The 13,530-nt window shown below is 36.2% G+C and overlaps 1 protein-coding gene across 1 annotated transcript in view; it reads right to left on the bottom strand.

Annotated features, from left to right (window-relative positions):
* Positions 1-525: 525 nt before the first annotated feature.
* The window catches only part of LOC131937852 (pre-mRNA-splicing factor SYF1), a 32,199-nt gene continuing 19,194 nt past the window's right edge, over positions 526-13,530 (bottom strand). The window contains exons 15-24 of the mRNA XM_059295531.1: positions 11,699-11,785; positions 8,812-8,887; positions 8,382-8,491; positions 7,295-7,398; positions 6,351-6,450; positions 5,681-5,797; positions 5,314-5,377; positions 2,422-2,524; positions 1,907-1,998; positions 526-688 (exon numbers count right to left, since the gene is read on the bottom strand). Coding sequence (XP_059151514.1) covers positions 609-688; positions 1,907-1,998; positions 2,422-2,524; positions 5,314-5,377; positions 5,681-5,797; positions 6,351-6,450; positions 7,295-7,398; positions 8,382-8,491; positions 8,812-8,887; positions 11,699-11,785 — 933 coding nt within the window. The 3' untranslated portion in view covers positions 526-608. The remainder of the gene's footprint in view (positions 689-1,906; positions 1,999-2,421; positions 2,525-5,313; positions 5,378-5,680; positions 5,798-6,350; positions 6,451-7,294; positions 7,399-8,381; positions 8,492-8,811; positions 8,888-11,698; positions 11,786-13,530) is intronic.

Below are 13,530 nucleotides of genomic sequence, written 5' to 3'. Positions count from 1 at the left end.
CATAGATCTATCCCCTTTACATTTTGTTTAGTGACAGGATTTGCTGCACACTATCGAAAATGTATTTTGTTAAAAAAATATTTAACTGCTCGAACTCAGTTGACGAGTGTACACTGATGTATTAATATTTGTTTAATTTTTACAAAACCACAATCAATGCAAGGATGCGAGAAAATAAAATTTAGGGTCTATTTTCACAAGATTATGTTGCAGACTGTATTTTTAATTAAAACAGGAGTGATCTCCCCTACTCCTCATATGTTCCTATGTGTGTGTGGGGATAGGGGGATTTTTGATGCATTACTAGTGGTAATGTGATTCAGACCGGTACTTGCAGTGTGTATAGCAACATTCAGTGTGGTACTAGTGATATGAACAGCCACATTCAGTGAGGCACTAGACAGTTTACTTGCTTTATTTTCAACATTGTTTCAAAATGTTTCAAATGAAAATAAACACAATTGTCAGACAGCTGTAAAAGGAACATTTACAACGTACACACATTTACAACGTACACATGTTTTCAGCAATTGATTCTTTATTGACTGAGTAAACAAATACTGTAGACTAAGCAGAAAATGATTTGACTGTCTACAAGAATCTATCCTTTAATCATCATCATTTGCTTGAGGTGGCGCTAGCCCTCCAAAGACTTCAGAGGGTACAGATTGTTGCTCAACTTCCAGCTCTGGAAACAAGAAATTGTCAAACTTAGCTGTGTGATCTAGATGTTGGCCCAGCCCCCCCCCCCCCCCCCCCCCCCCAGAATGTCATCAAACTTAGTTGTGTGATCTAGATGTTGGCCCAGCCCCCCCCCCCCCCCCCCCCCAGAATGTCATCAAACTTAGTTGTGTGATCTAGATGTTGGCCCAGCCCCCCCCCCCCCCCCCCCCCCAGAATGTCATCAAACTTAGTTGTGTGATCTAGATGTTGCCCCCCCCCCCCCCCACAACTAACTGAATGTCATCAAACTTAGCTGTATGATCTAGATGTTGGCCCAGCCCCCCCCCCCCCCCACAACTAACTGAATGTCATCAAACTTAGTTGTATGATCTAGATGTTAGCCCAGCCCCCCCCCCCCCCCCCACAACTAACTGAATGTCATCAAACTTAGTTGTATGATCTAGATGTTAGCCCAGACCCCCCCCCCCCCAACAGAATGTCATCAAACTTGTGTGATCTAGATGTAGGCCCAGTGCCCCCCCCCCCATCAAACTTGTATGATCTAGATGTTGGCCCAGCCCCCCCCCACCCAGAATGTCATCAAACTTAGTTGTGTGATCTAGATGTTGGCCCAGCCCCCCCCCCCCCAGAATGTCATCAAACTTAGTTGTGTGATCTAGATGTTGGCCCAGCCCCCCCCCCCCAGAATGTCATCAAAACTTAGTTGTGTGATCTAGATGTTGGCCCAGCCCCCCCCCCCCCAGAATGTCATCAAACTTAGTTGTGTGATCTAGATGTTGGCCCAGCCCCCCCCCCCCCCCCAGAATGTCATCAAACTTAGTTGTGTGATCTAGATGTTGGCCCATCCCCCCCCCCCCCAGAATGTCATCAAACTTAGTTGTGTGATCTAGATGTTGGCCCAGCCCCCCCCCCCCCCCCCCCCCCCCAGAATGTCATCAAACTTAGTTGTGTGATCTAGATGTTGGCCCAGCCCCCCCCCCCCCCCCCAGAATGTCATCAAACTTAGTTGTGTGATCTAGATGTTGGCCCAGCCCCCCCCCCCCCCATCAAACTTGTGTGATCTAGATGTTAGCCCAGGCCCCCCCCCCCCCAACAGAATGTCATCAAACTTGTGTGATCTAGATGTTAGCCCAGTGCCCCCCCCCCCCCCCCCATCAAACTTGCTGTATGATCTAGATGTTGTGCCCTACCAAGTAACAAATCATGGAAAAGCAAACCTCACCTTCTACCTCTTCATCAGTCTCATCCTCATCAATGTTAATTTCTTCAGGGTTGTTGGTCTTGGTAAGTTCCCCTAGCTCTTCTTGTGTGCTTCTGGTTGGTGACAAAACCAATTAAAAAAACAACAACACGCTAGCATAGACTAAACTAGTTCCGGTCAAAATGTAGTTTCATGTACCTGGCTATACATGATTCATACACATACAAAGAAGAGAGCACACAAAAACAAAAGTTTGATGTACCTGGCTATACATGATTCATACACATACAAAGATGAGAGCACACAAAAACAAAAGTTTGATGTACCTGGCTATACATGATTCATACACATACAAAGATGAGAGCACACAAAAACAAAAGTTTGATGTACCTGGCTATACATGATTCATACACATACAAAGATGAGAGCACACAAAAACTAAACCATAAAGATAAATTCCACAAAAATGTGGTCCACAAAAATGAGACCAAACAAAGATGGAGACCACATGAAGAAGGGGACCACACATGACTAACCGGACGAATAGAAGCTTTTTCTCTGCCTGTGCTTTTTCCTGTAGAGATTCTTGTACCAGTTGTCTGGCCCGGGCTTCTAAGTGCTGCATCTCATCACCAACATCTACATAAATACAAGACATTAGCAACATCTACACAAGTACAAGACATCAGTAATATCTACACAAATACAAGACATCAGTAATATCTACACAAATACAAGACATCAGTAATATCTACACAAATACAAGACATCAGTAATATCTACACAAATACAAGACATCAGTAATATCTACACAAATACAAGACATCACCAACATCTACACAAATACAAGACATCAGTAATATCTACACAAATACAAGACATCAGTAATATCTACACAAATACAAGACATCACCAACATCTACACAAATACAAGACATCACCAACATCTACACAAATACAAGACATCACCAACATCTACACAAATACAAGACATCAGTAATATCTACACAAATACAAGACATCACCAACATCTACACAAATACAAGACATCACCATCATCTACACAAATACAAGACATCACCAACATCTACACAAATACAAGACATCACCAACATCTACACAAATACAAGACATCAGCAACATCTACACAAATACAAGACATCACCAACATCTACATAAATACAAGACATCACCAACATCTACACAAATACAAGACATCAGTAATATCTACACAAATACAAGACATCACCAACATCTACACAAATACAAGACATCAGTAATATCTACACAAATACAAGACATCACCAACATCTACACAAATACAAGACATCACCAACATCTACACAAATACAAGACATCACCAACATCTACACAAATACAAGACATCACCAACATCTACACAAATACAAGACATCACCAACATCTACACAAATACAAGACATCACCATCATCTACACAAATACAAGACATCACCAACATCTACATAAATACAAGACATCACCAACATCTACACAAATACAAGACATCAGTAATATCTACACAAATACAAGACATCACCAACATCTACACAAATACAAGACAACAGTAATATCTACACAAATACAAGACATCACCAACATCTACACAAATACAAGACATCACCAACATCTACACAAATACAAGACATCACCAACATCTACACAAATACAAGACATCACCAACATCTACACAAATACAAGACATCACCAACATCTACACAAATACAAGACATCACCAAAATCTACACAAATACAAGACATCACCAACATCTACACAAATACAAGACATCACCAACATCTACACAAATACAAGACATCAACAACATCTACACAAATACAAGACATCACCAACATCTACACAAATATTAGACATCACCAACATTTAAATGTTAACCAAAACACATATTGACTAAAGCACATGTTGACTAAAGCGCATGTTGTCTGACGCACATGTTGACTAAAGCACATATTAACTTAGCACATGTTGAGTTAAGCACACCTTGACTAAAGCACACATTACCTAAAGCATATGTTGAGTAAAGCACATTTTGACTAAAGCACATGTTGACTTAAGCACATGTTGACTTAAGCACATATTGACTTAAGCAGGTGTTAACTAAAGCAGGTGTTGACTAAAGCACGTTTTGACTAAAGCACAATTTGACTTAAGCACATGTTGACTTAAGCACATGTTGACTTAAGCACAATTTGACTAAAGCACATTTTGACTAAAGCACGTTTTGACTAAAGCACATGCTTATTAAAGCACATGTTACTAAAGCACATGTTGACTAAAGCACATGTTTATTAAAGCACACATTGACTAAAGCACATGTTGACTAAAGCACCTGTTGACTTAAGCACAGGTCGACTTAAGGGGATATGCACATTTTTTTCCTATTTTTTACAATTTAACATCTAAAGCCTTTTGAATACTTTTATCATGTTTGGCATATGAAAGTAAGTATTAAACAGCAAAAAAAGGGTTGAAAACAATTTTGGTTGTCATGGAAACCCAAAAAAACCTCCGCCATTTTGAATTTTTTGGTACTTTTAAAAATGCTCAGGCTTTTTATTTATGCACCTATAGCAATCAAATTTAAACTGCTTATATTTCAGTATATATTAAACTTTTGTCACAAAAACTTTTTGAAAAAGCTACTAGTAAGAATTTTAAAGTCTAAAAAATCATACCATTTTTAGTGTTCAAAAGTTTCAAAATTTGCATATTAATTACCAAATACTTTTTTCTATGAAAGCCCCCACAATTCCCTCGTGACAAAAGTTGTATTTTTGGATGAACAACAATTACTGAAAGTATGGTAGCAATTGTTTAATAAATAAAAAAGAAGTAGGCTTTAAAGTGTTAAAAACCTTCCAACTGAGAAAGTAACAAAAAGTAGGTCATGAAAATACCATATCTGTGTAAACTGCAAAACCGATTGTAAGCTTTGGGTGTTTCCGTGATGATGGAAATTAAGATTATCAAATAATGAGAAATTCAGCTTTCCAATGATGCCAAATACAATATGATGATGGATATAAAACTTTTCATAGAGAGCATGTAAGATTGGGAAAAATTGATTATTTTTTAATTAACAGGGTCATAAAAATGGAAATTTAAACACCTAAAAAATTTTTTCTCTCTTTAAAGTTATTATTTTCTTTATACAAAAATGGACAAAGTATCCAAAAGTGCAAGAAATCCATCATGACGAAAAACAAGAAATTTTGTGATTTTTTGCAGCGCATATCCCCTTAAGAACGTGTTTACTAAAGCACACGTTGACTAAAGCATATGTATACTAAAGCATGTTGACTAAAGCATATGTTGACTAAAGCAGACGTGGACTAAAGCACATGTTGACCAAAGCAGACGTGGAGTAAAGCACAATGCATGCCAACAGTTACCTGCACTGCTACCCTCCTGTTTCTTGCTCTGTGCTGCCAACATCTGGGCTGACATGAAGTTCACCTGTTGGGTCAAGGTCAAAGCAAAGTAAGACAACATGATAAGAACAAGAGGGATGTACGTGGTCAGTAGACCAAGACTTACTTGGGTGCTATACGTGGTCAGTAGCAGAGGTGTAGCGACCCTTCCCGGCGCCCAGGGACAAACTTTTCAATTTGCACCCCCCCCCCCCCTCAAACTTTCGATTTGCAACCCCCTCAACCTTTTAATTTATTTTTCCAACCCATTTTGGCGCCCCTTAAGGTCGGCGCCCGGGGACATATGTCCCCCCCCCGCTATGCTACTGGACAGTAGACCAAGACTTACTTGGGTGTTGTACGTGGCCTGCACACTTCTCTTGATCCTCAACATCTCCCGTACAGTGTCCTCATTCCCATGGTTGATCTCAAATTCTTTCCATGAGTCCCAAAATTGTGGCGCCACCTGCAACACTAAAGTTCTTATAAAACATCAAATTGTGGCGCCACCTGCAACACTAAAGTTCTTATAAAACATCAAACAAATTGTGGCGCCACCTGCAACACTAAAGTTCTTATAAAACATCAAACAAATTGTGGCGCCACCTGCAACACTAAAGTTCTAATAAAACATCAAACAAATTGTGGCACCACCTGCAACACTAAAGTTCTTATAAAACATCAAACAAATTGTGGCGCCACCTGCAACACTAAAGTTCTTATAAAACATCAAACAAATTGTGGCGCCACCTGCAACACTAAAGTTCTTATAAAACATCAAACAAATTGTGGCACCACCTGCAACACTAAAGTTCTTATAAAACATCAAACAAATTGTGGCACCACCTGCAACACTAAAGTTCTTATAAAACATCAAACAAATTGTGGCGCCACCTGCAACACTAAAGTTCTTATAAAACATCAAACTAATTGTGGCGCCACCTGCAACACTAAAGTTCTTATAAAACATCAAACAAATTGTGGCACCACCTGTTAGTCTGATAGTAAAAAAAGTTTACCCTGGGGTCACTGATCTGTGAGCCATGAGCATAGATAGCTCGAGCTCTATCTATTTCACCCAACTTTTTCTCCAGGTCAGCAAAACGTAGACACATCTCTCTAGAAGAAAAGACAGTGCAACAATCAACAACACAAAGAAAATAACAAACATTGCATCACTAGATATAGACAACAATTATTTCTACATTAACTTGGCTGCTCAGTTTTAGTCGATTAAATTTTAGAGCACCTGTAGCACACACCTGGGGGGGGGGGAGGAATAGAGAGTTGACACACCTTACACACACCAAATTGTGAGAGTTGACACACCTTACACACACCAAATTGTAGGGACACAGTGACACACAGTTTCATGGTGTGGGGCATCCACACAGTTTGATGGTGTGGGGCGTCCACACAGTTTGATGGTGTGGGGCGTCCACACAGTTTGATGGTGTGGGGCGTCCACACAGTTTCATGGTGTGGGGCGTCCACACAGTTTGATGGTGTGGGGCGTCCACACAGTTTGATGGTGTGGGGCGTCCACACAGTTTGATGGTGTGGGGCGTCCACACAGTTTGATGGTGTGGGGCGTCCACACAGTTTGATGGTGTGGGGCGTCCACACAGTTTGATGGTGTGGGGCGTCCACACAGTTTCATGGTGTGGGGCATCCACACAGTTTCATGGTGTGGGGCTTCCACACAGGTTCATGGTGGGTGTAGCACTTGAATAAATATCTATTTTTATTTAGTTGACCACAAATGTGGTCCCATATTAATTTAGTTGACCACAAATGCGGTCCCATATTAATTTAGTTGACCACAAATGCGGTCCCATATTAATTTAGTTGACCACAAATGCGGTCCCATATTAATTTAGTTGACCACAAATGCGGTCCCATATTAATTTAGTTGACCACAAATGTGGTCCCATATTCTGGTCAATGTTAAAGCTCAGCTGACCTGGCCTGATCATTGGATAAAACTTCAATGGCCGTCTCGTAGATGGTTCTTGTGTGGGTGACCCCATACACCTCCGCTGCTTTTTTTATGTAAATATTGAACATCTGAAAACATAAAGTAACTGTTGAACATCTGAAAACATAAAGTAACTGTAGAACATCTGAAATCATAAAGTAACTGTAGAACATCTGAAAACATAAAGTAACTGTAGAACATCTGAAAACATAAAGTAACTGTTGAACATCTGAAAACATAAAGTAACTGTTGAACATCTGAAAACATAAAGTAACTGTAGAACATCTGAAAACATAAAGTAACTGTTGAACATCTGAAAACATAAAGTAACTGTTGAACATCTGAAAACATAAAGTAACTGTTGAACATCTGAAAACATAAAGTAACTGTTGAACATCTCAAAACATAAAGTAACTGTTGAACATCTGAAAACATAAAGTAACTGTTGAACATCTGAAAACATAAAGTAACTGTTGAACATCTGAAAACATAAAGTAACTGTTGAACATCTGAAAACATAAAGTAACTGTTGAACATCTGAAAACATAAAGTAACTGTTGAACATCTGAAAACATAAAGTAACTGTAGAACATCTGAAAACATAAAGTAACTGTTGAACATCTGAAAACATAAAGTAACTGTTGAACATCTGAAAACATAAAGTAACTGTAGAACATCTGAAAACATAAAGTAACTGTTGAACATCTGAAAACATAAAGTAACTGTTGAACATCTGAAAACATAAAGTAACTGTTGAACATCTCAAAACATAAAGTAACTGTTGAACATCTGAAAACATAAAGTAACTGTTGAACATCTGAAAACATAAAGTAACTGTTGAACATCTGAAAACATAAAGTAACTGTTGAACATCTGAAAACATAAAGTAACTGTTAAACATCTGAAAACATAAAGTAACTGTTGAACATCTGAACAAATATTCATAAAATAAATGTTGAACATTTAAAAACATATTTATAAAGCCAGTGTTGAGCATCTGAAAACAAATATTGATAAAAGATATTTTGAACTTGAATGCTGAGCATCAAAAAGAAAGATTTAAAAACATTACCTCGTACTGCTCCGCTGGTAAGACAGCTCGGGTAGCCCTTTCATAGACAGCCATAGCGTGACGAGCCATTCCATGTTCCATCTCAAGTTTAGCATAGAGTAGGTAGATTTCTGATAGGTAAAGAATGGAGTCAACAAAAAACTCTACTTGTATTACCTGCAGGAGATTCTACTTGTATTACCTGCAGGAGATTCTACTTGTATTACCTGCAGGAGATTCTACTTGTATTACCTGCAGGAGATTCTACTTGTATTACCTGCAGGAGATTCTACTTGTATTACCTGCAGGAGATTCTACTTGTATTACCTGCAGGAGATTCTACTTGTATTACCTGCAGGAGATTCTACTTGTATTACCTGCAGGAGATTCTACTTGTATTACCAACCATAATCACAGCACAAGCAAGTTCAAGAAAATAGTCATCATTTACCTTTGGCATATTGCTCTGGACATTTCTCTAAGCACTGTTCAAATAGATCTCTGGCTCTCTCCAATTTTGTGCCTTCCTGAAAACATTTTTAAAGTCAAATGATTTGTCTACCACTTTTAAATGATTTTGACAATCTATTATATAAAAGTCAAATGATTTGTCTACCACTTTTAAATGATTTTGACAATCTATTATATAAAAGTCAAATGATTTGTCTACCACTTTTAAAGGATTTTGACAATCTATTATATAAAAGTCAAATGATTTGTCTACCACTTTTAAATGATTTTGACAATCTATTATATAAAAGTCAAATGATTTGTCTACCACTTTTAAATGATTTTGACAATCTATTATATAAAAGTCAAATGATTTGTCTACCACTTTTAAATGATTTTGACAATCTATTATATAAAAGTCAAATGATTTGTCTACCACTTTTAAATGATTTTGACAATCTATTATATAAAAGTCAAATGATTTGTCTACCACTTTTAAATGATTTTGACAATCTATTATATAAAAGTCAAATGATTTGTCTACCACTTTTAAATGATTTTGACAATCTATTATATAAAAGTCAAATGATTTGTCTACCACTTTTAAATGATTTTGACAATCTATTATATAAAAGTCAAATGATTTGTCTACCACTTTTAAATGATTTTGACAATCTATTATATAAAAGTCAAATGATTTGTCTACCACTTTTAAATGATTTTGACAATCTATTATATAAAAGTCAAATGATTTGTCTACCACTTTTAAATGATTTTGACAATCTATTATATAAAAGTCAAATGATTTGTCTACCACTTTTAAATGATTTTGACAATCTATTATATAAAAGTCAAATGATTTGTCTACCACTTTTAAATGATTTTGACAATCTATTATATAAAAGTCAAATGATTTGTCTACCACTTTTAAATGATTTTGACAATCTATTATATAAAAGTCAAATGATTTGTCTACCACTTTTAAATGATTTTGACAATCTATTATATAAAAGTCAAATGATTTGTCTACCACTTTTAAATGATTTTGACAATCTATTATATAAAAGTCAAATGATTTGTCTACCACTTTTAAATGATTTTGACAATCTATTATATAAAAGTCAAATGATTTGTCTACCACTTTTAAATGATTTTGACAATCTATTATATAAAAGTCAAATGATTTGTCTACCACTTTTAAATGATTTTGACAATCTATTATATAAAAGTCAAATGATTTGTCTACCACTTTTAAATGATTTTGACAATCTATTATATAAAAGTCAAATGATTTGTCTACCACTTTTAAATGATTTTGACAATCTATTATATAAAAGTCAAATGATTTGTCTACCACTTTTAAATGATTTTGACAATCTATTATATAAAAGTCAAATGATTTGTCTACCACTTTTAAATGATTTTGACAATCTATTATATAAAAGTCAAATGATTTGTCTACCACTTTTAAATGATTTTGACAATCTATTATATAAAAGTCAAATGATTTGTCTACCACTTTTAAATGATTTTGACAATCTATTATATAAAAGTCAAATGATTTGTCTACCACTTTTAAATGATTTTGACAATCTATTATATAAAAGTCAAATGATTTGTCTACCACTTTTAAATGATTTTGACAATCTATTATATAAAAGTCAAATGATTTGTCTACCACTTTTAAATGATTTTGACAATCTATTATATAAAAGTCAAATGATTTGTCTACCACTTTTAAATGATTTTGACAATCTATTATATAAAAGTCAAATGATTTGTCTACCACTTTTAAATGATTTTGACAATCTATTATATAAAAGTCAAATGATTTGTCTACCACTTTTAAATGATTTTGACAATCTATTATATAAAAGTCAAATGATTTGTCTACCACTTTTAAAGGATTTTGACAATCTATTATATAAAAGTCAAATGATTTGTCTACCACTTTTAAATGATTTTGACAATCTATTATATAAAAGTCAAATGATTTGTCTACCACTTTTAAATGATTTTGCAAATCTATTATATAAAAGTCAAATGATTTGTCTACCACTTTTAAATGATTTTGACAATCTATTATATAAAAGTCAAATGATTTGTCTACCACTTTTAAATGATTTTGACAATCTATTATATAAAAGTCAAATGATTTGTCTACCACTTTTAAATGATTTTGACAATCTATTATATAAAAGTCAAATGATTTGTCTACCACTTTTAAATGATTTTGACAATCTATTATATAAAAGTCAAATGATTTGTCTACCACTTTTAAATGATTTTGACAATCTATTATATAAAAGTCAAATGATTTGTCTACCACTTTTAAATGATTTTGACAATCTATTATATAAAAGTTGTGCAGGCGGGTGGATGGCATCATGATTCATTGCACGTGATAGAAATCTAATAGCACACACTGATTTCATCAATTTTTATCACACTTGAGTACTATAACTTTCACTAAACTACAATGGGGCATTAGTCTTTCATTAAACTACAATGGGGCATTAGTCTTTCATTAAACTACAATGGGGCATTAGTCTTTCACTAAACTACAATGGGGCATTAGTCTTACACTAAACTACAATGGGGCATTAGTCTTTCACTAAACTACAATGGGGCATTAGTCTTACACTAAACTACAATGGGGCATTAGTCTTTCAATAAACTACAATGGGGCATTAGTCTTACACTAAACTACAATGGGGCATTAGTCTTTCACTAAGCTTCAATGGGGCATTAGTCTTTCACTAAACTGAATTAGGCAGGGTGCAATTCGCCCCGGGCTATCCTCAGACTTTCTCCTAAACCCATGGCAATGCGTGGTGACGGGCACGCTAGTCTCCTAAAGTTCTACAACATATTTTTTGTTTACTTACGTAACGTGAAATAAACTTTGACAGGTAAGTTGTCCAAAGGTCATATACATTGGGCCACTTGAAAAGTGCAATACCTTTTTCATAAGCCTGGAAAGAAAATAGAAAGCTCATTTATAATTCCATTTTCCAAGTGCATTTGACTTTCCTAATGTTATCCAGAAACTGAGTTGAGTTGATCACATTTTAAATATACATTTTGGTATCTGGCAAGTCTACACACAAAATTTCAAGTCTGAGACAATGAGCTTTATTGACAAAAATAGATCATCATTAGACATGAGCTTTATTGACAAAAATAGATCATCATTAGACATGAGCTTTATTGACAAAAATAGATCATCATTAGACATGAGCCTGACTTGGGAGTTTTTCTAGTTTCAAATCAAATTAGGCCAGACAACCCACAAACAAACAGACATTGGTAATAAAAACAAATGTCTTAAACTAAATGATGGGAAATAATATCTCTCACTGTTAACTTTTTCATTCAACCAACAGTAGCCCACTATCTTTAATTCAACCAACAGTAGCCCAATGTCTTTAATTCAACCAACAGTAGCCCACTGTCTTTAATTCAACCAACAGTAGCCCACTGTCTTTAATTCAACCAACAGTAGCCCACTGTCTTTAATTCAACCAACAGTAGCCCACTGTCTTTAATTCAACCAACAGTAGCCCACTGTCTTTAATTCAACCAACAGTAGCCCACTGTCTTTAATTCAACCAACAGTAGCCCACTGTCTTTAATTCAACCAACAGTAGCCCACTGTCTTTAATTCAACCAACAGTAGCCCACTGTCTTTAATTCAACCAACAGTAGCCCACTGTCTTTAATTCAACCAACAGTAGCCCACTGTCTTTAATTCAACCAACAGTAGCCCACTGTCTTTAATTCAACCAACAGTAGCCCACTGTCTTTAATTCAACCAAGCAACAGTAGCCCACTGTCTTTAATTCAACCAAGCAACAGTAGCCCACTGTCTTTAATTCAACCAACAGTAGCCCACTGTCTTTAATTCAACCAACAGTAGCCCACTGTCTTTAATTCAACCAATAGTAGCCCACTGTCTTTAATTCAACCAACAGTAGCCCACTGTCTTTAATTCAACCAAGCAACAGTAGCCCACTGTCTTTAATTCAACCAACAGTAGCCCACTGTCTTTAATTCAACCAATAGTAGCCCACTGTCTTTAATTCAACCAACAGTAGCCCACTGTCTTTAATTCAACCAAGCAACAGTAGCCCACTGTCTTTAATTCAACCAACAGTAGCCCACTGTCTTTAATTCAACCAACAGTAGCCCACTGTCTTTAATTCAACCAAGCAACAGTAGCCCACTGTCTTTAATTCAACCAACAGTAGCCCACTGTCTTTAATTCAACCAACAGTAGCCCACTGTCTTTAATTCAACCAAGCAACAGTAGCCCACTGTCTTTAATTCAACCAAGCAACAGTAGCCCACTGTCTTTAATTCAACCAACAGTAGCCCACTGTCTTTAATTCAACCAACAGTAGCCCACTGTCTTTAATTCAACCAACAGTAGCCCACTGTCTTTAATTCAACCAACAGTAGCCCACTGTCTTTAATTCAACCAACAGTAGCCCACTGTCTTTAATTCAACCAACAGTAGCCCACTGTCTTTAATTCAACCAACAGTAGCCCACTGTCTTTAATTCAACCAACAGTAGCCCACTGTCTTTAATTCAACCAACAGTAGCCCACTGTCTTTAATTCAACCAAGCAACAGTAGCCCACTGTCTTTAATTCAACCAAGCAACAGTAGCCCACTGTCTTTAATTCAACCAACAGTAGCCCACTGTCTTTAATTCAA

Source organism: Physella acuta, unplaced genomic scaffold, assembly GCF_028476545.2.
Source record: "Physella acuta isolate Inbredline_101_S28 unplaced genomic scaffold, ASM2847654v3 ptg000223l, whole genome shotgun sequence".
NCBI classification, from domain to species: domain Eukaryota; kingdom Metazoa; phylum Mollusca; class Gastropoda; family Physidae; genus Physella; species Physella acuta.
The sequence above is the reverse complement of the archived record's forward strand: the minus strand, read 5'-3'. Positions and strand labels throughout refer to the sequence as shown.